Raw genomic sequence first — 23032 nt, 5'->3', positions numbered from 1 at the left:
CAAGGACATTCTTTGAAGGCGCCGTCGCTCAGGCTCGCCAGGGCCTCATCTGTCTGCCTCTGTTTTCAGGCTCAAGCAAGCCAGCCAACCTCTCTTCTCTTCTCTTTCTTCAACCACCACCATCGACTCTCTTCGCCGAGAAGTGACGGCGCGCAGACACCTGGTAATCGGATAATCCTTCCAGCCTTCTAACAAATCTTTCTTTTTCACTAGATCATCATCGTTTCGAGGCGTTCTTCCAGGCGCAGCTCAGCGACACCGGGCGCTCAAAATCCGGTTCTAGGCGTTTCTTTTCATGGGACAAGACTCTTGAGTCAACGACTCAATATGAATCAAACTTCTCCTCCATCGGGTGAGAAGACCTTTGCGGACCCGTCAACCCGCCCAAACCTATCCGATTCTCGGCCTGACGATCTCCAAAGCGCCGAGTTACCCAATCTTCAACAAGAAGCACAAAAGCCGACGGTTCAGAATGAAGAAGCAGCCTCTTATCGAACAACATTTTTCGTGAATGTCGACTGGAGCATGGGCTCAACACTTGCGACTGCGAAGAACATCGTTGGCCAGATGTACGTTGAGGGTTTGGAACCTCTAGTGAGACACCATCCATACCCTATCATCCTCATCCATGGAGACTTTCACACTGGTCAGGTGAGCAGTATTATCAATATTCATCACACCAACTGATTCTAACCCCCCGTAGGTCTAGACAACCAAGCCAGATGGTCAGCCTGGATGGGCCTCGTTCTTCCTCAACAAAGGCTTCCAGGTCTTTATCGTTGATTTGCCCCCTTCTGGTCGCTCCAACTTTTTGACAACCTCGCACTACATCCACCGCGAAGCAGGCGTCAGCTCCAGTTCTATCCCGGCAAGGGGAGTCGAATCAAGCTTGACGGCGCCTGGTGTACCTCGAGAAGTCGGGGTGCCCCTCCAATATGCAAAGGCTAAGTTTCACGATAAATGGCCTGGCGTAAGCGTGGAAACCTGTGTCTATACATAAAAGTGCTGACTTTGTATAGGCTGGAATGCGTGGGGATCCCATTTTTGCCAAGTACTGCGCTTCCTTGGAGACTCTTCATCTCAACAAAGTGGAACGCCAGTCTCTCGCTCAGAATGCCCTCCAAGCGCTCCTGCGCCATGTCGGCAAGTCTATCCTCGTAGGTGAAGGATCAGGTGGAGCTGCGGCTTGGTTAGCTACCGACGTTGAACCTGACCTCGTCGCTGGTGCCATTGTTCTCGAGCCACCAGGACCTCCTTTTGGCACGGCATGCCCCAAAGAACGAAATCCTTACCGCGAGTACACACCTTTCATTCAGTATGAGGAAGGGACCCGAATCTACGGATTGACGGACATTCCTCTTACCTACGATCCTCCAGCACATCCACATGGAGGATATGACCATCCTGAGAAGAGCCCGCTCGACATAACCCAACTTACTTCGCCTGATGGAAAGAGCGAGTGTTTCGTACAGTCTCCAAAGCCTCGCAAGCTCATCAACATCAAGAAAGTGCCTAATGCGGTTGTCACAGCGCATGCCAGCTCGCATGGCATGTACGACTGGGCGACGGTGGTTTTCATGCTACAAGCTGGCGTCAAATGCGATCTGATCAAGCTTGAGGAAAAGAACATACTGGGCAACGGGCACTTGATGTTTCTCGAGACGAACAGCAATGAGATTGCTCAGGTTCTCATGGATTGGATCTCGGAGAACGCGATACCAGCGTCATTCCAAAAGCTGGTCTCAGAACCTACACCACCGCCAGAGTTCAGCGAGTTTGTGGACACTGTCGAAAGACTGAGTCCTCAGAGGGAGGCAAGTGTCGAATCTATCAGCTCGCGAAAGACACAATCACTGGACTCTCAGTCGATGGACCAGGAAATGAGCCTAGTTCGGCTTCCAGAAACACCGCAGCCCTTGTGCGAGCTAGAAAATAGACCTCACCAACCCGAGTCTTCGGGCGAACATTCGATTGGAAACTCCAACAAGAGAGCCGCTCTGTCATCTGGACAGACAACCATCAGTATTAGTAACAATGCCGATTCTCCTTATCCACCTTCAACGTTGGTTGATGATCCGAAACGACGACGAATCGTTCTCGCTACTGGGATGTCCACTCCGTCATCAGCATCTTCTGCAATCTCATCTTCTCAGGAGAGCTCTGACCAGACACAACCCACGGAAGTTGGTCAAGTTCCACCACAGCAGATCCAGACCACGACGGAAGAGAAGCCTGTTTACGATATTTCTCTATTGAAGCCCACTCTCCCAGGGGGAGTGCCCTCTTATCTGAAACTCCCGCTCAATAAAGACAATCAACCTTGGATGGCAAGCCCTGCACTAAGCCTCCCCGGTCAACCTCAAGCTTCCGGGCTCTTCAACGGGCAAGCAAACGCTTTGTATGAGCATTTTCCAATTGCTCAGCAAATCAACGCATTGCAGAGAGACTATCAGCGTAGTTTCACACCCAACAAGAACCATACGACGGCCCGCTTTGAGTGTCAAACTGGATCCATGGACAAGTCTATTGCAACGACGATGTATGATCAGAAAAGTCATCCCTCTGGCTTGGCTTACCCAGGTTCAATCCCAGGATCGAACTTTCAGTCGTGGTCGCCCATTCCGCAAGCACAGCAACAGGGTTCTTATCCCCAACGACTGGGCCATTCGCCTGCACTGAATGGCGGAGGTGGACTCATGCCGGTCCCGACTTCGACGCCGACCGGAGATCAGTTTACAACGGCAACTCTTACTGGGCCCTATAACACTTTGATGCCACCTTCGACCCAGGGCAGTCACTTCCACAGCCTTTTTGGTACTTATCCGCAGATAACGCCCCCGAGTCCATCTCCGGCTCCCAGGCCATCATCGAACCCTCCTGCGTTCAACTTGAGCATGGGATCGCCTGCTCCTCCTGCGCAGCAGAAAACACCAGCCTCCAAGTGAGGCCGCTAAGTCTCGCCTGAGTGGGGGCTAGTTTCTGGAATGGGCAAAACATTTACAAGTGACTAGGCGTGATATCAGAAAGGCTATGAATGCGGACAGTGTTGATCTGGGCATATTGAGCAAAGTGCGAGATGTAACTTGCTATAGCCAATATTCATCGAATTGAATGTTTGGAGCAAATAACAGAAATCAATGCAAGTTCCATATTCACAATGAAATCTCAACGTGAAATGGTCAGAGTACGAAATTAAGTCGGTTGATATCACTAACATGGAGCTGTAGCTAAAGTGGAGAGCTGACGCCATAGTTTGCACCGCCACCCGTTCCTGAGCTGCCTAAAACGCCACAATTTCCCCATTCTATCCCCCACATGACCTCCCCGAGCACTTCCCTGTAGGCCTCGCATCATCGATGAGTGACCCGAACTTTCCATCACTTTAACCATTTTAACCTCGAAAACCAATCCTGCTACGACACCTCCCTCGTACGACCTTTCTTTCAACCAACTCAACCCACAAACGATCGAAGGACTTCTCGCTAAGTACGCGCACTTATCGCCGCGATGGCTTCCAACACCAAGTACCAGCCAGCTCCTCAGAGCGACCCCGACGACTACACCCACGCGCCCCCCGCCTACGCTGAGGGTTCGGCTGCTCGCGATGAGACCCAAGGCCTCTTTGGTGCGCCCCGCGATAGCGAGGACAACCTCCCCGATGATTTCAAGGTAGGAATAGATACGTTTGATGCAAGGCGAATTAAGAAATGCTGACATGATGTCCAGTTCGGCGGCTCTGTGGCTGAGGCTACTGTTGATATCCGCAACCAGTTCGTTCGCAAGGTCTACACCATCCTCACTGTCCAGCTCCTCGCCACTGCTGGAGTGAGCAGCCTCACATTTTTCAGCACTGGTTACAAGGACTGGATCCAGAGCCACCCCGGCGTCGTTTGGGCTTCGGTAAGTTCTCACTGAGTAGCGGGATCATGAATATGAACGACTGACACATTCACAGCTCTTTGGTGCCATGATCTTCATGGGCTTGACCTACTGGAAGCGCAAGTCTTACCCGACTAACCTCCTCTTCCTCTCGCTCTTCACCCTCGCCGAAGCTTACACCATCTCTGTTATCGTATCATTCTACAAGACATCCATCGTTCTCAACGCTGTCGTTCTTACTGCCGGAATCTTTGTCTTCCTCACTCTCTTCGCTTGTCAGACAAAGTACGACTTCACATCATGGATGCCTTACCTCTTCGGTGCCCTGTGGGGTCTCGTTATCTTCAGCTTCATGGCCATGTTCTTCCCTTACAGCTCTACCGGCGAGCTCATCTACGGCGGCCTTGCTGCTCTGATTTTCAGTGGCTACATCCTTGTCGACACCCAGCTTGTCCTTCGCCACCACCATGTCGAGGAGGAGATTGCTGCTGCCATCAGCCTTTACCTCGACATCATCAACCTCTTCCTCGCTATTCTGCGCATTCTCAACAGCCAGTCTAATAACTAAGCAATACCGACCTGTAAAAGTTTAACGAGGCGTAGACACGAGACCTGTGGACCGATGACTCGGTTCTTAACTTCCATCACTGTGCTACCAAGAGTGTGTTATGCGAGCTGTGTCTGATTCAAGAGCTATCTTAATTGTTGTGTTGCGGACGGTTTCCCTAGTCAGACTATGGATTTTTGGCGTTTCTGGAGAAAGTTTGGTTTCCCTTACTACGCGTTGGATTGGGCTGTCTAAGCGGCTTATACTCAAGACAGGATAATTGATAGTCATCATCATAAACCTAGGCATCATGAGTATTTCCAAGTTTCAAGATTTAGCAAGTGTTTTAAGAGTTCAACAATCGTATTACAAAAAATATTGAATTTATTTGATATCAGCATTAGAAGGCCACTAGAAAAAAGAAACAATCAAGGTTGTGTCGCCCAAGAATGGACAACGATGTACGCCCAATACAAGTCTAATATGACCACAAGATGGCACCAGGACACGGCAATATGTCCTATCCGCCAGTCGTCTGCATGCATCGTATCGTAGCGCAAGGGCGTCTTCATCCCGTTAAGACACTCCCCGCACGCTGCGTCCCTACAACAGCCAGATACATAATGACCCTCCCTTGAGAATGCTTCTAAACAATGGGTAGCCGCCCGCCATCCCAGGGAAACCGTTTCCAGATGGCATGCCCAGAATCGGTTTAAGAATAGCAGACGTTTGATGAGTGAAGGAGGGCGGCGAAGAAAAAAGAAAACGACAACTCAATTGTTCAGCAGCAGGGGGAATATTCTCATCTTTCTCTTCAGTCGTGGGAGAGGAAAAACCAACGCCAGCAATAGACAATAGTCCAACGTCGCATTTTTGAAACACCGCAAAAGACCTAAAATGTGAAGTGATAGGTCTAGTTGAGTGGCTCCTCGCCATTGGGCTCAGGTGTGCCAGTGGCCTGAGAAGCAGCCTCTCGTTGCATGCGGGCCTCGATCTCTCGGAGCTGGGACTCGCGGGCCAATAGCTCTTGTCGCTTTTCGTTGATCTCGCGCTGCACCTTGAGTTCGATCTCGCGCAGCTTCTCCTCCTCTCGTCGGAGCTGCTCTTCCTTGAGGCGAACTGACTGAGAGGCAAGGTCCTCAGGGTTCATTGAGCTATCGGCACTAAAAACAGGTCAGCTGTGGTCCATATCCGAGATTTTGGTCAAAACTCACTTTCCGGAAGCACCCTCAACGCTCTTAGACAGCTTCTCGGTACGGTAGTTCTCGTACAAGAAGTCGTGGGTGATTTCCTTCAAATCAGCCAAGTGGCTGTGAAGCAGGGCAGATCGAATAGCAAGGAAGTCGGAGTGACGAGGGTTATCAACCTCGACAACACCCCAGGGGTAATGACGAGCGCGAACCTTGCGGCCACCAATCTCAACAACCTCCTCGGATCCAACGATGGCGAAAGGCATAAGGCCACGGAGCTCAGCGTTCTCCTCAACGGTATCCTCATCGTCCTCCTCAATGTCGTAGGGGAAGTTGTAGACGGGAATGCGGTAGTGCTCGATGTCCTCCATAACCAGCTTCTTGGACTCGGCGAGCTCGGCGGGGGTGAGCGAATCGGCGCGACCAATAACGGGGATAACGTTGACACGAGGAGCGAGGCGCTTCATGAGCTCGATGTCGAGTTCTCGGAGGCTGCAAACGTCAGTCGCGTCCGAAGAGTTAGGAGCTTATAAAACATACCCATGACCAGTGGGAGTGATAAAGTAAAGCATAGCATGGACTCGGTTGTCTCTGAAGCGGGGGTTACGCTTGATACGAGACTCCTCGGCAAGAATATCATCATATTGTCTCTCGAGGTAGCCGACGATCTCTGAGAAGCTGGCATTGGGTTAGTGGAGGGGTAAAAACATGGACCGCGATACTAGCTTACCTAGCCTCGTTGTCAATCTGGTCACCGAAGCCGGGGGTATCGACAATTGTGAGGGAGATGCGAGTACCCTCCTCGTCAAGCTCGAGCTCTATAGTCCAATTAATATCATGTATGAATGTAACGATAATTGGATGTACGTACCGACAGTGATGGGCTTGATCTTGACACCATCCTCAACGTGGGCGCTGCCAGCATCGTCGGACTCCTTGTGATCGAGAACGCTCTTTCCGCAGAGTGTGTTGACAAATGTGGTACGGCCTGTCGATTGTAAGCTTGATGTATTATTTTAATCGTTACGGGACCATTGTAGCTGTCGTCGCAGCTGTTCTCGCAAGGGGCCACGTACCAGTGCCTGAAGCACCGCAGACCATCAGACAGAACTGAATACCCTTCTTGACATTCTTCTTTCGACGGATCATCTTCTATTGGGGAGTAGGAGTTAGCGAGCTGAGATCTAAATGGTAGGCGCGCGAAAGTTTTGGTCCATGGAATCATGCGAAAAACGGTAGCTTCAACGGCGGTGGCATCCACACGACAGGACAGAACAGGACCGGAGGGGAGATAGCACATACGCCCATGGACGACATCTTGAAGATTGGATTCGCGAAGTTAAGGTGAAGCTGAGGAGATACGGCAGGAATAGGTCGAAGGCACCAAACGTCGAGCAACGACTCAAATCGAGTATGGTTTTGCTTGCGGTGGTTGAAGTGGAAACTTGGGGAACCTGAACCAAGGGGAAAATGTTAAAGGAGGCTAGGAGCCAGAGCCAGGAGAGAAGGATACGGGTCGTGTTGGACTTGGGTTGCTCAAGGGGTATGGGCAATTTCACACCTGGCCAATCGTTCCTCCTCTAAGATTCAGGGGAAGTGCCTAAGCTAGAGTGCCAGTGCTAACAAATGCCAGCTGGAGCAGCAGGTGCACCCCTACACTACGAAATCCACACTTTCCAGCACCCTGTAAAGCCAGACCGCCTTCCCGCCCAAGAGACCACTAGCGGACCCTCAACGAGCCTTACTGTGGCGCTTGCTTCAATCAGAGCTCACTCTTTTGTTTCATCACGTGATATCATTCTTCTGTCCCTTGAAATCTCTCGGCAATGGTAAAAAAAAAACTAGGGACTTTCATCATAAATACTTAGGAAAATTTAGGATGGTCTATGGTAAATTTAGGAGGCTCCTGGACTAAGTCAAGTCTTCAAAGAACCTCTTATTGAGTTGCGCCACAATACATTGTTGGTATCAGTGGCTGAATGTAAGGACTGTGGCTGTTAGGTACCGTGACGCGGTTCGAGTTGTCCAGTGGATGAGACATAGTAGACAAACAAGAGTTACTCTAACATCGAACGCTCCCTTTTGTCTATGCTCCTGCTTTGGATATAAGACACATTATTACCGTTGTTATTATGGAATTTTCTGTTCATTCATAGATTTATAACACAATCTTGTTTCTCATAAAGCCTCTCCGCAGTCTAAATCAAACCTCCGATACGCAGGTACAGGCTCTACTCATCAGTGGTGGATCTATAAGCGACATCAAATAAACCTACATAATAAGCACATAAGGTTTCGGAGCCTTCGAGATGTTATTCATTTCATGGTAACATTCCCTGATAAACTTCATCAACCAATCATTATTGCTCGAAACTTGTTTCTCGACATCATCATCAACATCACGTTCGCCTCAGCTTTGACTTACCCCTCTCAGCTCTCGCATCGGAAACTAGATCCGTAGGCCTAGACTGAACTTGTACATATCAACTCATTCACGATGAACGTACGGCCACCGATCGAGGCTTCTAGCACTGAGGCTGTACTGTCTGTCTCTTTCAATAACGATGCAAGTTGCTTTTCTGTAGGCCTTGGCTCAGGTATCTGTAGTAAGTCATCTTCTACAATCATGTGTATTTCCCTTCACTAACACTCATCTCAGTCTTCCACACAAAGTCATGCCTTCTCAAGGCTTCAAGAGGTATGTCCATCATATAAGGTTTATACACGCACATGCTCACAGCCTCATAGATTTCAACGCTGGCATCGGCCTCGTTCAAATGATGGGTACAACCAACTACCTTGCTCTTGTTGGTGGCGGCAGGTCGCCCAAGTTTGCCATGAACAAGGTAACCTATCATGGTAAACTGTCGAGCTCTTCGCTTACCAGAAATAGGCTATAATATGGGACGACATGAAGGGCAAAGTTGCCTTGGAAATCACAGCATTGACAGCAATTCGTGGCGTCCAACTGGGTAGGGAGCGCATCGCTGTTGTCCTGCAAAATAGCGTGCGCGTCTACTCGTTCGCCAAACCTCCGGATTTACTTCATGTTTACGAAACTGCAGATAATCTCCTCGGTCTTTGCTGTCTTTCTGAGAAGAAGCTTGCCTTCCCCGGCCGAACTGCTGGACAGATACAACTGATCGAGTTGGCGACCGGGAATGTCAGCATCATTCCGGCCCACTCTTCAGCCCTCAAGGCCATTGCATTGAGCCCAGATGGCGAACTTCTGGCCAGTGCAAGCGAAACAGGTACACTAATCCGTGTTTACGCTACAAGCAACTGTGCCAGGCTTGCTGAACTTCGGCGTGGCATTGATCCTGCGACTATCTTTTCTCTCGCCTTCTCACCTTGCGGAACGATGCTTGCCTGTACCTCTGACAAGTCCACCCTTCACATCTTCGACGTACCACATCCGCGAAAGCCAGGAATGAGCCGAAGTCAACAGCTCGGCGCTTCTGGATCAGACCCCGGTGACGGGACGGGGAAGTGGGGTATCCTCAGCAAGATTCCACTGATGCCTCGAGTCTTTTCCGACGTCTACTCTTTCAGCTCAGCGCCTTTTGAGGCTGGTGATGAAGCTGCTATAGGGGGCATTTCTTTCTCAGAGAGCACTGTTCTAGGAACATCACGGCCTCCAAAGGGCGTCATTGGCTGGATCGGCGATGATAGTCTTGTTGTTATAGGAGCTGGGCATGATGCACGATGGGAGAAGTTCATTATTGTTGACGGCGAAGATGGAAAGCGACACTGCGTAAGGGAAGGCTGGAAGCGTTATTTGGGCAACACATGAGCCAAGTGAGGCCCTGCTACAAGGCAAGCTAATGATCACAAGGGATACGACTCTTAATGCTGGGCAAACTTGGGATGGGCGTTTGAGGGGTTCAGGATAAGTAGAGCTACTTTGAACCGAGTGAAATATTGTATTACAGCATAATGTGCTTTAATCGTCGCGCCGTCATGGCGATCGACTTCTACTCCTTCTCCTTGATGTTTTCTCCTCCTGGTCTTCTTCCCTGCGTCGTTTGTGTCGTGACTCGTCATGAGCGTCGTCCCTATGCCTTCTATGCTCTCGATCTCGATCTCTCCTCCGATCTCGGTCACGACCACGATCGTCCTCGTCGTCCTTCCTCTCCCTTCGCCTATCTCTATCCCTATCTCGTCTCCTTTCTCGGTCCTGGTCATCATCTCTGTGTCGTCGGGAATCCTTATCACGATGTCGGTCCTCTTTGCCTTCGGGAGTCTCGTCTCGTCTTGATCTACGGTGGCGGTCTTCTTCGCTTCCATCCCTCCTCGATCTATGTGACCGATGATGTCTGTGTTTGTGTTTTCGGTCCTTCTTTTCTGCTTTGCGCCGCGCCTCTTCAACTTCCTTCTTCTTCTCTTCGATCAGGAAGCCCTTCATGGGGTCGTCGTCATCATGATCCTGCATCAGAAGCGCAAGTTCTCGCTCTTCTGGTAGCATCGGTCGCTTCACTTCCTCCTCGCTACTCTCATCTTCTGACAGCGCTTGTCCCTCTCGCCTGAGCATGTCCTCCCAGCCGACCTTGAACTCTTCGGGGTCTTCATCATCCCGCACTTTGTATCGCGCATGGTCGACACTGATCAGGCGACCACCAATATCCGCTCCGCCAAGGTTGTCAACCGCTAAGTCGGTACTTCTCTGGTCCTCATACTTGAGCCAGCCAAACCCCTTCGACTTGCCCGTCTCTTTGTCGCGAGCCAGCTTCAAGAATACAGGTTCTCCAAATTGTGAGAAAATCGTTATTACATCGCCTTCGGATAACTCGTAAGGAAGACCACCAAAGTAGACGTAGGCAGTGTCTCGATAGTCTGTATGCCAGGAAGCTTCTGGCGTACTGAGCACATCTGTTAGCAGGGATTCTGGAAATACTGGAGACGAAATCAAGCACTCACATTCCATTTTCTATCTCTTTCTTATTAAGCGCCTGGATTGCGCGTATCTTATTCATGGTGCGTCTTTCGCTGCTTCTTGCGCAGCCTTGTGAATGTCGCAAAATTTATATGGTACCGAGTAATGAAGTCGCATTTATTGTCAGAATATGAGACGTCCACTGAAGCTTTAGGGAGTCCGTGCGCTAAAGCTGCAAGAGCTGCAGCGCGTAGCTGTTTTTGGCGGGACAATTTCCGGACCGAACGCTAAAATGACGGGGTGTTATCCAAGTGCCAATCCATAGTCCTATGGGAATTGGTACGTGGTAACCCTGGCCACGTTCATCTTTGATGAAAGACAGCGGTCGACGATATCTACGTACCACAAACTGCCCAGGAAGTTGAAGCGACTTTTTCGAATCGATTATCGACGATTGGGACACTCACGATCGAACCGAGAGCTTGCATCATCTTCCCTGCTGTCGTTGTTGTGCGCAGAGCGAAGATGCCCCTACGACAACCTTAAATCTCCTTTAGCATTATCGAATCAACACCAAACGCGTACTGTCCCTCTACTTAGACGTCACTTTGAGGCAGATTTGCCGACAATCTCTGTCCTCTTTCGCCACAGGAGATATACTCATGACCTAACGCACTGCGATCTTATACGACAATTTGTTGACCAGCGAGCTCGGTGAGCCAACAACCGGGATCATGGCGGCCAACACCAACAGAGTATCGATCTATACAACGGGCTCAGGAGACTCCGAGGGCCGCGATGGCGAACAAAAGAAGGATCTTTGGACCTCTATGCTAGAGTCTGTCGCCAGTGGCAAACGACTACCGGAAAAGAACCTCATTGTGCTAGGTATGTCGTAACTAGACAGCTCTGTTGAAGAGCTAGGTAGCTGATCATGAGCCTCTGAAACTCAGGTGGCACTCCCGAGAACCAAAGAGAGTTCCTCGAATCGCTCTCCAGCTCCGAGTCAAAACGTAATGCGGACCGGCTTAAGATACCGCCGATTGCGAACAACTTTGCGCTGGGCTATACATACTACGACGTTCTCGACGCCGACCAAGACGGTTCGTGCATCAACGCCCAGATCAGCCTCAGAACGATGTACTAATAATTCTAGATACTCTGGCACGAGTTTCGCTCTACTTCCTCTCCCAACCTTCAGCCGAATTTGCATCTCTCGTTGCGCCCCTCCTTACCCCTGAAACGATTCCCAATACCTCTCTTATCATTCTTCTAGACTGGTCACAGCCGCATCTATGGTTACGACAAATATGGACATGGGTTCAGGTTATACAAGAGGTTCTCAAAAAGGTCGACACAGATCAGCATGCCCTCATGGAGGAAGTCATGTCCACTTGGAAAGAAAGAGGTCGAGGGGGCGCAACAACTAACCTAGATGGAACACCCTCAGCTACGGCTACCGGCGGCGATGGAGATAGTGCACTGCCTCTGGGGCCGGGAGAATGGGAGGAGCCTCTGGGTCTGCCACTTTGCGTGGTGTGCCAGAATGTAAGGACTGTCTCTCGTAGCCTATGATAAGTATACTAACACATACAGGCCCAAAAAATGGAGTTTCTCGAAAAGAGTCAGGGTTGGAAAGAGCCAGATTTTGATACGGTATTACAATATCTGCGAACGATTTTGCTGAGACGTACGTTGGCCTGTTTCCAAGCCTCTGGTCTAATGCTAACAATCTCCAGATGGTGCCTCTCTTATTTATACTTCACAAAATACGCCTTCTCAGCTACCCTCTCTCATTCACTCAACCCTTGGAATCACATCTCTTCTCAAGCGGCACCCACTAAAGCACAACGTTATCGACCGCGACAAGATTGTCGTCCCAACCAACTGGGATTCGTGGGGCAAGATTCGAGTTCTTGGCGGTTCTTTTGATCCGGAGCCTGTTTCAATCTCATGGTCTGAAGATATCAGCACTCCTCTCGACTCTATGCCGTTTGACGATGCAGACAAGATAAGCGACAAGGAAGCGGAAATCAGGAAACAAAAAAGTGCGATTGCGCGGTACGAGGGATGGTGCCGCGATCCTAATAGTGGTGGTCTCGCAGTTGTTGAAAATGCCATGCACGGCGAGAGGTGGATCACAGTGGAGAGTGACGACACCCAAGAATTTCTTGAGAAGCAGCTCAAGATTCTCGAGGCATTCAAGGCCAAGTTGCCAGAGAAAGGCAGCGACAATGCCATCGTTCGCAGCACTCGTCACATCGACTACACTGGCGATGAGACGAGCATCAGCGAGCACATTGGACCTGTACAGTTCAACATGGGTGGTATTCAAGTCGATGCCGATGATATGTTGCAGCGTCTCAAGGTAAGATACAGCCACTTTACTGCTCTGAACAACTTGCTGACATGAACAGGATCGTAATGCATTTAGCTCTTCCCCAAGTAACGAAGAGGAGGAGGCCGATACACCTGCTGCGAATATGGCCAAGGATTTTGACAACGAGCAACTGCAAAGCTTCTTTACTGGTTTGATGAACCGCAAGGGCACTGGAGATACATCTAGATCTTGAGAAAGGAGTAGCAGATCCCCCACCGAAGGAATTATGGACGATCCCCTTTCTTTTCAAGATGTTGTATTTGTCGACCCTTTGTGCTCAGTGAGCCTAACGGATCAATATTTGGGGAGGGGGCTGGTGGCCGATGTAGATTAGATACCCCTGAAATGATAAATTTGATAATATCTTATGCGTATTTACAGAGTGTAGCAAAGACCTTACAGTCTACATTTATCATGTATTCAATTTCACTCATCGACTAGTTCCTAGAATGCTATGCGCTATTCAGAACTCCTCTTTTCCTTATACCGACTGTCCCTTGAACGCCTTGGGATGACTGTGCCGACTCCAACAACTCGTGCACTTTATTTCCTAGGTTCCTAGGCACTTTGATAAAAATCGCCATCCTGGGCTGTTTATATTCAACATTTCATTTCGACGTCTCTCCGCCCAATCTAGCTGTGACAACACCCTGGAGTAAACCAGGGAAGAGCCAAGGATGTTGCACCACTTCGACTTCAAATGCATTTATCGTCTGACGAGCTTTGGCTGCCAAGTCGTCATTCGAACGCAGGTTCGCAAGGCGGAATAGATTAGCTACGCTGACGGCGTTGGTTGATGGTAATGACGTGTCCATGCCATCCTTGAGGCGGAGAATTGTATAAGGACTATTGGCTTGAGTGCTGAAAAAGGCGCCATCGGCATCATAGAACAACGAGTTTTGGGTTTCTGTGATGGCATGGTCAGCGGGGTGCGTCAAATGGGAGGGGAATTGCGACGACTCACGCTGTAAAATGTCTGCGAATTTCAGGTATTCTTGATTTCCTGTCAGTTCGAGAAGATCCAGGAGACCTTGGATCATATAGGCGTAATCATCTGCAAAGGCAGTGTTTCCACGACCTCCAGACCATATCCTGTATAGGATTCTCTCATTGCCATTCCAAAGCTTTTTCCTGATGCATGCAGCCGCCTGCTCTGCGATAGCCCTACACTTGGAGCTTTGTTCTGGCCTCAGTGTCTTCAGCGACGATGCTGCCTTGGAAAGAGCTGATATCACGAGACCATTCCAGCCTACAACAATTTTGTCATCCAGGTCAGGTCGCACACGTTCTTGTTCCCTTCTCTTTCTTAAAGCTCGTCTTCCTTGTTCAATATACTCTTTGATCTTTTCCACGGGCGTGCTGAATTGGGTGCTTAATTGTTCGATGGTGCTCTTAACCCTGAGAATGTTCTGGTCAATAAAGTCGTCGTTGGGGTCGTTTTCCTCCTCGACATTTCCATCTTGATTGACATTCCAATAGGACGCTAAAATAGGACTCATGTGGCTATCAATCTCATCAAGCACTGAATCGAATTCTCGCCGCGTCCAGACATAATAGGCGCCCTCGCGCTTCTCCTTGTCACCTTGCCTATAATAGGAGTCGGCGGCTTCACTTGAAGCGAAACCGCCCTCAGGCAGAACAATCGGAGACGAAGTAAGATACTCAGCAAGCTCAAGAACAACGTCCAGGAACTCATCTTTTTCACCTCCACCACTGACCTTCCACGCGTCAATATAGAGGGAGAGTAATTGCGCATTGTCAGTCACAAGCTTCTCGAAGTTAGGAATGCTCCAATCCGCTGTAACGGAGCATCGCGAAAATCCAGTGCCTCCGATATGGTCATGCAGCGCCCCATCACGAATATGACGCATTGTATCCAACGCAATTTCGGTGGCATGTTTGCACTCAGCCTCTCCGACAACATCCTGAACAGCGCCTGGAGACTTCAGAAGCCCCAACAAAAATGCCAACTTGGGTGGTGTCAGGAACTTAGGTGCCAAGCCAAATCCACCGAAAACAGGATCAAAAGTGCCGGCGATATGAGTATAAGCCTCTTCCAGCTGATCCAAATCCAGCTCCTCTGAAACTGCAGTGCTCTTCTCCGTGGCAGTGCTCGCATGGCTCGGGGCTGGTGCTCCCCATCCAGCCGGACCTAAAGCTGAGGGTGCCGAGATACTCCTTGTACCCAGGGTACCCTCAGCCGCAAACTCCTTGAGCTGGCCAACAACCTCGGTTGCCTCCTTTCGGCATCGGGCTTCCTGATCGATCCAAATATCACGAACTTTCTTAAAGATAGTCAGAGAGTCGAGTACTTCTTCGGTGCTGTCGTCACTGAGATGTCTTCGTCCTGCGGGCCCGAACCAGTAGGTACCACCAAAAACAGGTTCCAAATTGGGTGTAAGGAACACATTCAAGGGCCATCCGCCAACGTTGCTGACAGCTTGGACGTAATTCATGTAGATGGCGTCTAGGTCGGGGCGCTCCTCTCGATCGACGATGACTGGTATGAAAGACTCATTCAATACAGAGGCAGAGTCGGGGTTAGAGAAGGTCTCAATCGACATGAGTCGACAAACTTGTGGCCGTTAGCAACACAGTGTAAGATAGAATTCGCTTCGAAACTAATCATCACGCAACTTACAGTGGCATGCCTTGTAGCCGATATGCAGGAAGATAAGCTTGTTCTCCTTGCGCGAACGCTCGACTGCCTCATCGTCTAAGAGCTGCCATGAAACCAAGCTTTCAGCCTGGCCCCGGATGTATGGACTCTGGCTAGCAGCCGCGCGGTTTCGCAAAGGTGGGAGGGGCTTGGGTAAGCTCGAGCTTGACTCATCACCACTGACGGGCGTGGAGCGCATAGCTCTAGCAGACGCGGTGAGTTCTGAAGCTACCATGTTGCTGCCTTGGCCTGGTTTGAGAGGTGTATAGCTGATTACGACGCTGTTGCTGTTGCTGTCATCAAGCTGCGGGAAAAGTGACTCGGAACCAAGCACGCCTTTGGTGGGGAGGGTTGGAGCTGCTTATAGCCAAAAGCTGTGTGGTTATTTTACCTCCACGATAGCGATAACGTATGGATATGATGATGTAAGAGCTGTAGCTTGAGGTCTTGTCGAAGCTACCTTATAGCTTGATGCTGTAGCGATGGAAGATGGAAGATGTGAGCGAAAGAAAGGCATGTGAGTAAGACTTCCCGAAAGATGGCTTCATAGAAGTGGTTAAGCACCCGCTAGTGAAAGATTAGATTGAATGGGGGAGGCTTTCCGACTTTTGGATGGATTCCCATAGAAGCCAAGTACTGAGAGGCAAAGACAGTTCGGCGGGGTCTTCCATGCCCGGCAGCAGTCGCGGGGCATCCAATACCAGACGTTTAGCGCCTTTCCGACTTGGGTAAGGTCGAGGGGGTTGGTCCTGACGACATGCTCTTGATGTTGGCTTTCATGAGTCAAGCATCGATAATGCCATATTCTCTGAGTCGTGTAGGGTGTTTCGACCTGAAAATCAGGTGCCGTTTGGGTGTAATCAGATTGCCATCGTCTATTAGTGTATCCATATACAGTTACAGGGTAACAATGAGTGTAACGTTGGCAAGCTAAGTACGGCACTCAGTCAACGTGAACTGGGACCTTTCACATCAAAGCTTTGATAAGGGTACGAGTATTTAAGAAGTCAGATAAGTTCATGTCACTTAACAAGCTTACCGTGGCAACCGGAGTTTACATTTCAACCACATATCTCTGGTTTCAGACAGATAGGTAGCTGTCCTATTTGTCGTCAGATGTTAGCCCAGATCGAGCTTGTCAGCTCAAGCTACCCTAAAGTAAGCCGAAATTTCGTGCGTGTCTTTCTTGCCAACGGATATCATATCCCATCAGCCATTGGGACGAGCATAAATCAAGGGATAGAAAAGTCTGACGGTAAGATTACTGATACTTTCAGTGCTTTAAAGCATATAATAGCCTTTTCGGCTCGGTGCTGCTTATGTTACCCCAAACGCAGGTACACTTCTGAAAAACGAAGATGATGATGTTATGACGCTATGAAGATAATTAGAAGAACATATGAAAGAAGACCTAACCTGCTGGATTCACAAGCGGAATTGGCTAAGCGATAGTAGATTGTTTACAGAAGCAAAGTGTGACAACGATATGAGTACGAAGAAAGAAGAAGCAGATTTGAGCTGTGGCACTAGTCGACAGGATGAACGATGCAGAAGAGGTAAAGGATAAAATACAATGTATATGAATTTGGATACGAAGAATTCAGCCACAGGAACAGGATGTCCAGCAAGAAAATTCCTGCACGAAAAAAGTCAAGTCTTGTGTAATATTGCTTTTACTGCAGTGTATAACTGGCCTTGAACTCCGAGCTTGAGTTTCAAGTGGATTCGTGAATCAAATCTACCTTACTTGGGTGTTTCAAACTCTCCACTGAATCACGCTAAAACGGCAGCTAACTTATCGATAAGCCGATCGCGGAATCCCTGCAGCAGCTCTCAATGAACTTAGAGCTTCGGCTTGTTGCCTACTTCTTTCAACCATCTTCATCTACTCATCTTCTTGAATAGCCAGCGCGGCATCATGGCCGAGCCAACATATACTATTTTCGTCCGGGTCCCTATGCCCCGTGGTGACTTCGTCGATCCGCCACCGGTACGAAGCTCTTAATCCAACCAGTCAATCATAGGCCATCATGCCCACGCCCTTGCGCGCATCGGAGCAATCATGGCAGAGCTAACCAGAAGCATGACAGGTAAACTGGGACCCCGTCAAAGATGAAGCATTATGGAAGATCCTCTCCGGAGCTGCTAAGAAGCAGATAGACTGTAAGTATTCACCACATTCGTGTATATTCATTGATACTGACTTAGACAAGGGGACGAAGTGTAGGTGTCGATCTTATCACAATTATCATACAGGCAATACTCATCTGAGGTGCAGCGCCGATCGCTTCGAAGTTCCCGTCGATTTCCTCCTTCAACAAGTCGCATACCTTACCGAGCGACATGCTTCCCAAGTCCGCGCTCAAGTCCGAAAAGCTACCGCAGCCGTTCGTGGCTCAGTGCAATCGCCCGTTCCAGGCGGCGACTCCGCCGGACCCGGTCATCAACGAACACATTCAGCCTTATCCATCCGAAAAGACTCACCCATGCCGCGCGCCGAGGCAGGAAGTGGTACTGGCACTCCTCTCAATGCATCCATACGACAGATTGTATCGCGGAATCCATCGACGAATACTACAGTCCTGAGAGATATGACCGGAGGCTCAGCTTCCCCTCGACCTGGAACAGGGTTGGCTTCGCGGACCGGCGAGCGACGTCGTCTTTCATCCTTACCAATATCATCAGTCCCCGACAGATCACCCGATCGAGTAGCTCAACCGGAGCCAGCGCCAGATGAACGAAGCCCGTCACCAGGCCCAGCCGAGGACAGTTCACCAACATCGTCAGAGGACGAGTCTAGCCCCGCTCAATCTCGCATCATTCGTCGACCTCCTCGTTTTCAGCAGCCTGATGGAGGACAATACGAGGATGACGACGATGACGAATCAGAGCCTGCGTTTCAACCTTATACATCTCCTTCCAACCAGACTTCGGCACAGGATCTCGGCTCAACGCTAAGGGGAGACGGGCGCAGCTCTGGCAAAAGGCATCACAGGCCTCACGGAAAGTCCGCTATTCATCAATCTCACACATCAGACTCGTCAGCCAGCTCTGCGGCCATGGTGCAAAAACCGGATAAGTCAGATAAAACGACGGAGCAGCGAACGCCCGGACCTCTCTCACCACGCCGAACTGCAGAACTGGCGGGACGTAGCCCGGGCAATCAAAGCAAGGGTTACTCCCGCGAAGGTAGCGACGGAACGCCTAGTATGGGTAGTAGTTATAGTGATCTTGACGGTAAGTTGCCTTGTTATCCTCAACCCGCTTGGTGTAGTTTGCTCACCACACAGTCTTAGACGCCTCAGTTACACAATCTGCATTAGAGGAGGCATTGGCCAGTCATATGAACAGGGGCGCAGGAAGCCGCTTCAGCATCAGCCAGGCTTTTCGTAGTCGTTACAACCCTGGCCCCAATCAGTGATTGGCTTGAGGGTTTGTTTTCGAATTTGTATTGCTTGAAAATGCTCTTTTGACATGGCGTTTGGGCATGGCAAATGCATTAACTAGGGCGTTTGGTGAGGCACCGGTTTTGAATGTTTAGGATATGGTCGTACAGATATCCCACCTCTACTCTTTGCTACGATAGAAACATGGTTGAATATGGAGTATGGCTAGTACTGTAGGACATTTTTGTGTCTCACAAAAGCTTCCAGGTTCGTGGTATAGCAGGTAGTTTCTATATGCCCGGGCTGGTGATGGGAGAGTTGCTGCTATCAAATGAGGCATGCGGAGTGTCGAATAAACACAAAGAAGACGCGAGAACGGAGAAACTCGTATTTTGATTTCTTATTTGCTCAAACACTTTGTGATTGTTTCATGCAGGATATCACAGTATTAGAGCAGCATCTCCGCCGGCTGCGTGCAGCTGGTATAACCCCCTCTCACACTTCGCCGAGTATTTAATCGCAAGCACTTACTAAATGCAACTTCCCTCCTCCCAAACCCTTTCGATCTACCGAAGATATTAGAAAAGTCCCAACTTGACACTCACAGAACCTTGCACCTTTTAGAAGAACATTCCAATCTGACACTATGTTTCTCAGAAGTTGGTCGGGCCTCCCCAAGGATGTCTCCTTTCCGAGAGATCTCGCCGGTCTTGGGTTCGCTATCCATGACTACTTCAAGATGCATCGCTGACATGGAGCAGTTATTTTGTGAATGATGATGATGAGGTCCGATCTATCGAGGACCCGGAGTGTTACTACAAGTACTTCAGCAGCAAGAACTCACGCGTCAATGAGCGCCAGCGCTTCCACTTCAACAGTAAGCGGTTGATCTTGATGCTCTCGGGCTAGGTAGCCTTGCTAATAGAGGTACTACAGTGGCTCTGGAAGACATCATCCATGATCGCCTAGAGAAAGAAGGCCTCAAGAAATACCACCTTTTGCCCGAGAACAAACGGCAATCCCCCGTCTTCCTCACCCCTAACATTGCCAAAACTACCCGCATCGTCGTCGTCCTTGGTGAACCAACTAAAGACCTGGGATGGATTGCTGGCCGCATCGCCAATGGGCCTGGTGGCCTTGCGAAAGGAACCATGATCTCTGTTGTTCAGACACTTGCTAAGCAGGCTGCTAGCTCCAATGACCCGGAACCTCCGTGCGTTATCCTGGCCAACATGGGCCAGCGGTTCTGGTGGCCTGAAGAACAGCGTGCTCTCACCATAGAAGCAGCAGCTGATGTTCCACTTCCCAGTTTGGTGCACTCTGGACGTCGTTTCATCAAGGAACTCAATGAGATTCCTGGAAGCGAGTCGCCTTTGGCGCACATGACGACTGTGCTCAACAAGGTTTCTGAAGTTAACAAGAATGCCAAGATCGACATCATTGCTATTGGGCAAAGCTGTGAGGTTGTCTTGCAGTTCTTTGAAAACAAGAAGCACTGGGCGCAATGGGGTAACCGACTAGGCGGCATGCTCTTCATGGGCACTGTTTTCGCAACAGATTTGCTCGTCAATGCTGAATTCAAAGAGTTCCTAGCCAAGGTAAAACCCACACCCTATAGTAGCTATAGTTTCGCAAATCACTGACTATCACAGCGCACCTGCGGCTATCTCATCTCAGAGGAGCCTCTGGACACTCCCCTAGCCATGCCCGGAGGAAACCCATCTCTCCTGATCGAGCCCCTTGGCTGCCCATGTTTCTCTAGCGGAGAAGACCAGTTCATCGAAACCATCCTTATCCAGGCTCTCGAACCAGCACTTGCTTACCTGCAAGAAGTGGCTCTTACTCCTAACTTTGTCAACCCTGACATGGCTGTTGCAGAGCGTCGCCCAACCGATATCACGGACGAGAAATGGAGTGAAATGCCAGAGGAGGTCAAGCCAGAGGTCACCAGCGCTGATCCCGAGAACATAAAGGAAGGAATCAAGCAGATGAGACGCTGGAAGAAGTTTATGGAGACGGGTGAGGCACCTGACGCAGATTCTGATGATGAGGACTGAAATCATGACGGAGTTGCATGAAGGATCGACCTCGTCGGATCGTGCATGTGTGGGGAGAGTGCAAATGAACACCAGGAACGGAGTTTATGATGAAAAGGGGATATCTTGTTCATTAGAAGTAGACTAGAACCAATCTCAGTCTTGAGCAGTGGCTAAAAAAGATGTCGCAAGATCCTTTGCAGCTCCTGATATACCCACGTTATACAAGTTTTGTTTTAAATTATTTTACGCTTTGAACAGTGAGGCTATATTGGGCCCGGCTGGTGTTAGATCCTCAATCAGTTCTCTTGTCCTCCTCACACGCTCCCTGACCACAGCTTCCTCTGCGGTCCAGCGGTCTTCAGCACTTGGTGGGGTGGCGCTCCAGAAGGAGAACACGCCCGACTGTGTAGAAGCCTTTGCTTGCTGGAGCTCTTCTTCCTTGGCAAGCTTGTTGACCATTTTACCCCAGTTGGCGAGGCCTGCGCTCAAGCACTCGCGGCATGTCGCTTTCGCGGCATTATCAGCAGTTAGCAGATCCATGTTTCGTAGCTGCTCCTCTGCAACGTCGACACTGTCACGCGTCCATGAGAGGCCGTCGTCCTTAGATGACGTGGAGAAGAGAATCTCGCCGATCCAAAGACTGAGGGAAGCCTCCTGACAGCGTTCGTGACGGCTGCGCCAGGGAGGCTGGGTACCATCTGGTGGTGGAGGTGGATAATCGGCCTGGGAGAAAGTTTTGGCGACTTTGTCGAGGACAGAGTGAGACTTTGTCTTTAATTGAACAGTGGGAGGAGGGTCGTTAGGTAAGTAGCGGCGAGCCTTGAGAAGGGAGAGGTAAATAGGGAGAGCCGCATCGACTTTCCCGCTACGGGCTTTGAAGTTGGCCATAGCAGTGACGGCATCGAGGACATTTTGTGAGGGCAAACCGGCCTTCTCATTCAGCACGAACGTCTTGGGGTTGTAAGGGGGTTGCGACATGTCGACTCCCTGGGTAGCCTCTGCGAGAGCCAGGTGGTATAGCGCCTCAGCGCCTTCGGACTGGTGCTTGAATTCCATGTAACTAGCGTATTCAAGTGTTGCCTCGAGCTTCTGTCGGGAAGTAAAGCCTTTGGTGCCCAGGATCTTCATGTAGAAATTATCGGCACTGGGGTAAGCAATTTCACAGTCCTCTTCACGAGGCGCATGAGGTTGTCCTGGAGGGATTGGCGTAGGTCTAGGGTTTGAGGGTCCAATAACAAATTCGGGTGGTGAGATGATGTTGCGAGCAAGGTCGCGGACCCATCCATCGACATGTTCCGCGCCTTTTGCAGCCAGCATAATAGCCTCGAAGTAACCTCTCCTCCATTCCTCGCTCTTGCCGGAGATGTCACAGGGGTTAAATTCCCCAGGGATCTCCGCTTCAGGATCGACTCTATCCGTGAGTTTCGTAACACCCTGGCCGTCAACCTTGGGATCCTCCAACCTCAACACCAATCCTCGAGCCAGCTCGAACGACCAAGGCCAATTGACCTCGCCATTCTTCGGTGTCTTGCTGTTATTTGAGTCCCTTAGGAATTTCCGTGTCATCCAACCCCATTCGTGTGGTGTCGGATATTCCTGCTCCAACCTCTCCTCATTGACAAAGAACAAAATCACGCCGAAACAGGCTAAGAGACCCCAAAATGAAGCAGTGTATCGTACCGCCAGCTTAGCTTCGTGCTTCAGCCATTGCCTTCTCTCGGTGGTAAAGTTTCTAACGCCGTTGGTTGTTACTGGAATCGCAAGGAAGGGGAGGTTTGGTCTTGAGTTGGTGGTGAGTTGGGTGCAATGTGTAAAGGTTCGAAGGCATGGTAATCGGGTACGAAGTGTTGGTGTTCTAGGTGTTGAAACCTGAACATGACGGCCAACAAGCCGGTGACGCATGGCGCCTGCGTATTTATGGATTCGCGTATTTCGCCTATTCGATATAATCGCCGCTGACTTGCTATAGTTTACAGATTGTCGTCAAGATGATCGTATCTCGAGTCTTTGGATGATGAGGAATGGGTGTAGGTGATTGGAAAATTGAGCCAATTGGAGCTCCAAATTGCTGACTAAGAC

At 49.9% G+C, this 23032-nt stretch overlaps 10 protein-coding genes across 10 annotated transcripts; 6 read left to right on the top strand and 4 right to left on the bottom strand.

The window, feature by feature from the left end:
• Window positions 1-327: 327 nt before the first annotated feature.
• Window positions 328-2945, top strand: FOBCDRAFT_200498 (uncharacterized protein; the record flags this gene model as incomplete). The annotated part of the gene is made up of 3 exons (XM_054704271.1): window positions 328-651; window positions 710-970; window positions 1020-2945. The coding sequence occupies 3 exons, from the start codon at window positions 328-330 to the stop codon at window positions 2943-2945; spliced, it is 2511 nt and encodes an 836-aa protein (XP_054560246.1).
• A 295-nt stretch (window positions 2946-3240) lies between these two features.
• FOBCDRAFT_181352 (inhibitor of apoptosis-promoting Bax1-domain-containing protein) lies at window positions 3241-4786 on the top strand. Its single transcript, XM_031178563.3, has 3 exons — window positions 3241-3669; window positions 3727-3900; window positions 3956-4786. Exons 1-3 carry the CDS (start codon window positions 3508-3510, stop codon window positions 4445-4447), a joined length of 828 nt encoding a protein of 275 aa, XP_031044450.1. The 5' UTR covers window positions 3241-3507; the 3' UTR covers window positions 4448-4786.
• Window positions 4787-5160: 374 nt separating this feature from the next.
• Window positions 5161-7104, bottom strand: FOBCDRAFT_31484 (Septin-domain-containing protein). Its single transcript, XM_031178564.3, has 7 exons — window positions 6919-7104; window positions 6693-6768; window positions 6488-6604; window positions 6347-6434; window positions 6157-6294; window positions 5641-6108; window positions 5161-5589 (listed from the first exon to the last, which is right to left on the bottom strand). Exons 1-7 carry the CDS (start codon window positions 6931-6933, stop codon window positions 5340-5342), a joined length of 1152 nt encoding a protein of 383 aa, XP_031044451.1. The 5' UTR covers window positions 6934-7104; the 3' UTR covers window positions 5161-5339.
• A 573-nt stretch (window positions 7105-7677) lies between these two features.
• Window positions 7678-9530, top strand: FOBCDRAFT_221585 (WD40-repeat-containing domain protein). Its single transcript, XM_031178566.3, has 4 exons — window positions 7678-8222; window positions 8276-8314; window positions 8365-8462; window positions 8510-9530. The coding sequence occupies exons 1-4, from the start codon at window positions 8114-8116 to the stop codon at window positions 9407-9409; spliced, it is 1146 nt and encodes a 381-aa protein (XP_031044453.1). The 5' UTR covers window positions 7678-8113; the 3' UTR covers window positions 9410-9530.
• On the bottom strand, window positions 9531-10697 carry FOBCDRAFT_318595 (uncharacterized protein). The gene is made up of 2 exons (XM_031178567.3): window positions 10534-10697; window positions 9531-10475 (listed from the first exon to the last, which is right to left on the bottom strand). Exons 1-2 carry the CDS (start codon window positions 10587-10589, stop codon window positions 9575-9577), a joined length of 957 nt encoding a protein of 318 aa, XP_031044454.2. The 5' UTR covers window positions 10590-10697; the 3' UTR covers window positions 9531-9574.
• A 147-nt stretch (window positions 10698-10844) lies between these two features.
• Window positions 10845-13252, top strand: FOBCDRAFT_221581 (dynein light intermediate chain-domain-containing protein). The gene is made up of 6 exons (XM_031178568.3): window positions 10845-11377; window positions 11443-11592; window positions 11646-12037; window positions 12086-12179; window positions 12229-12857; window positions 12907-13252. The coding sequence occupies exons 1-6, from the start codon at window positions 11224-11226 to the stop codon at window positions 13060-13062; spliced, it is 1575 nt and encodes a 524-aa protein (XP_031044455.2). The 5' UTR covers window positions 10845-11223; the 3' UTR covers window positions 13063-13252.
• FOBCDRAFT_159714 (uncharacterized protein) lies at window positions 13253-16231 on the bottom strand. The gene is made up of 3 exons (XM_059608391.1): window positions 15511-16231; window positions 13834-15444; window positions 13253-13776 (listed from the first exon to the last, which is right to left on the bottom strand). Exons 1-3 carry the CDS (start codon window positions 15761-15763, stop codon window positions 13478-13480), a joined length of 2163 nt encoding a protein of 720 aa, XP_059464720.1. The 5' UTR covers window positions 15764-16231; the 3' UTR covers window positions 13253-13477.
• Window positions 16232-17007: 776 nt separating this feature from the next.
• Window positions 17008-19438, top strand: FOBCDRAFT_221575 (uncharacterized protein). The gene is made up of 5 exons (XM_031178571.3): window positions 17008-17518; window positions 17619-17691; window positions 17742-17751; window positions 17807-18765; window positions 18825-19438. Exons 1-5 carry the CDS (start codon window positions 17447-17449, stop codon window positions 18947-18949), a joined length of 1239 nt encoding a protein of 412 aa, XP_031044458.2. The 5' UTR covers window positions 17008-17446; the 3' UTR covers window positions 18950-19438.
• A 122-nt stretch (window positions 19439-19560) lies between these two features.
• On the top strand, window positions 19561-20971 carry FOBCDRAFT_200490 (uncharacterized protein; the record flags this gene model as incomplete). Its single annotated transcript, XM_059608970.1, has 4 exons — window positions 19561-19628; window positions 19676-19791; window positions 19851-20512; window positions 20567-20971. The coding sequence occupies 4 exons, from the start codon at window positions 19561-19563 to the stop codon at window positions 20969-20971; spliced, it is 1251 nt and encodes a 416-aa protein (XP_059464719.1).
• Window positions 20972-21196: 225 nt separating this feature from the next.
• On the bottom strand, window positions 21197-22968 carry FOBCDRAFT_249831 (uncharacterized protein; the record flags this gene model as incomplete). Its single annotated transcript, XM_059610889.1, has 2 exons — window positions 22823-22968; window positions 21197-22733 (listed from the first exon to the last, which is right to left on the bottom strand). The coding sequence occupies exons 1-2, from the start codon at window positions 22828-22830 to the stop codon at window positions 21197-21199; spliced, it is 1545 nt and encodes a 514-aa protein (XP_059464718.1). The 5' UTR covers window positions 22831-22968.
• Window positions 22969-23032: the final 64 nt, after the last annotated feature.

This window comes from Fusarium oxysporum, chromosome IV (assembly GCF_013085055.1).
Source record: "Fusarium oxysporum Fo47 chromosome IV, complete sequence".
Classification (NCBI taxonomy): Eukaryota; Fungi; Ascomycota; class Sordariomycetes; order Hypocreales; family Nectriaceae; genus Fusarium; species Fusarium oxysporum.
The sequence above is the reverse complement of the archived record's forward strand: the minus strand, read 5'-3'. Positions and strand labels throughout refer to the sequence as shown.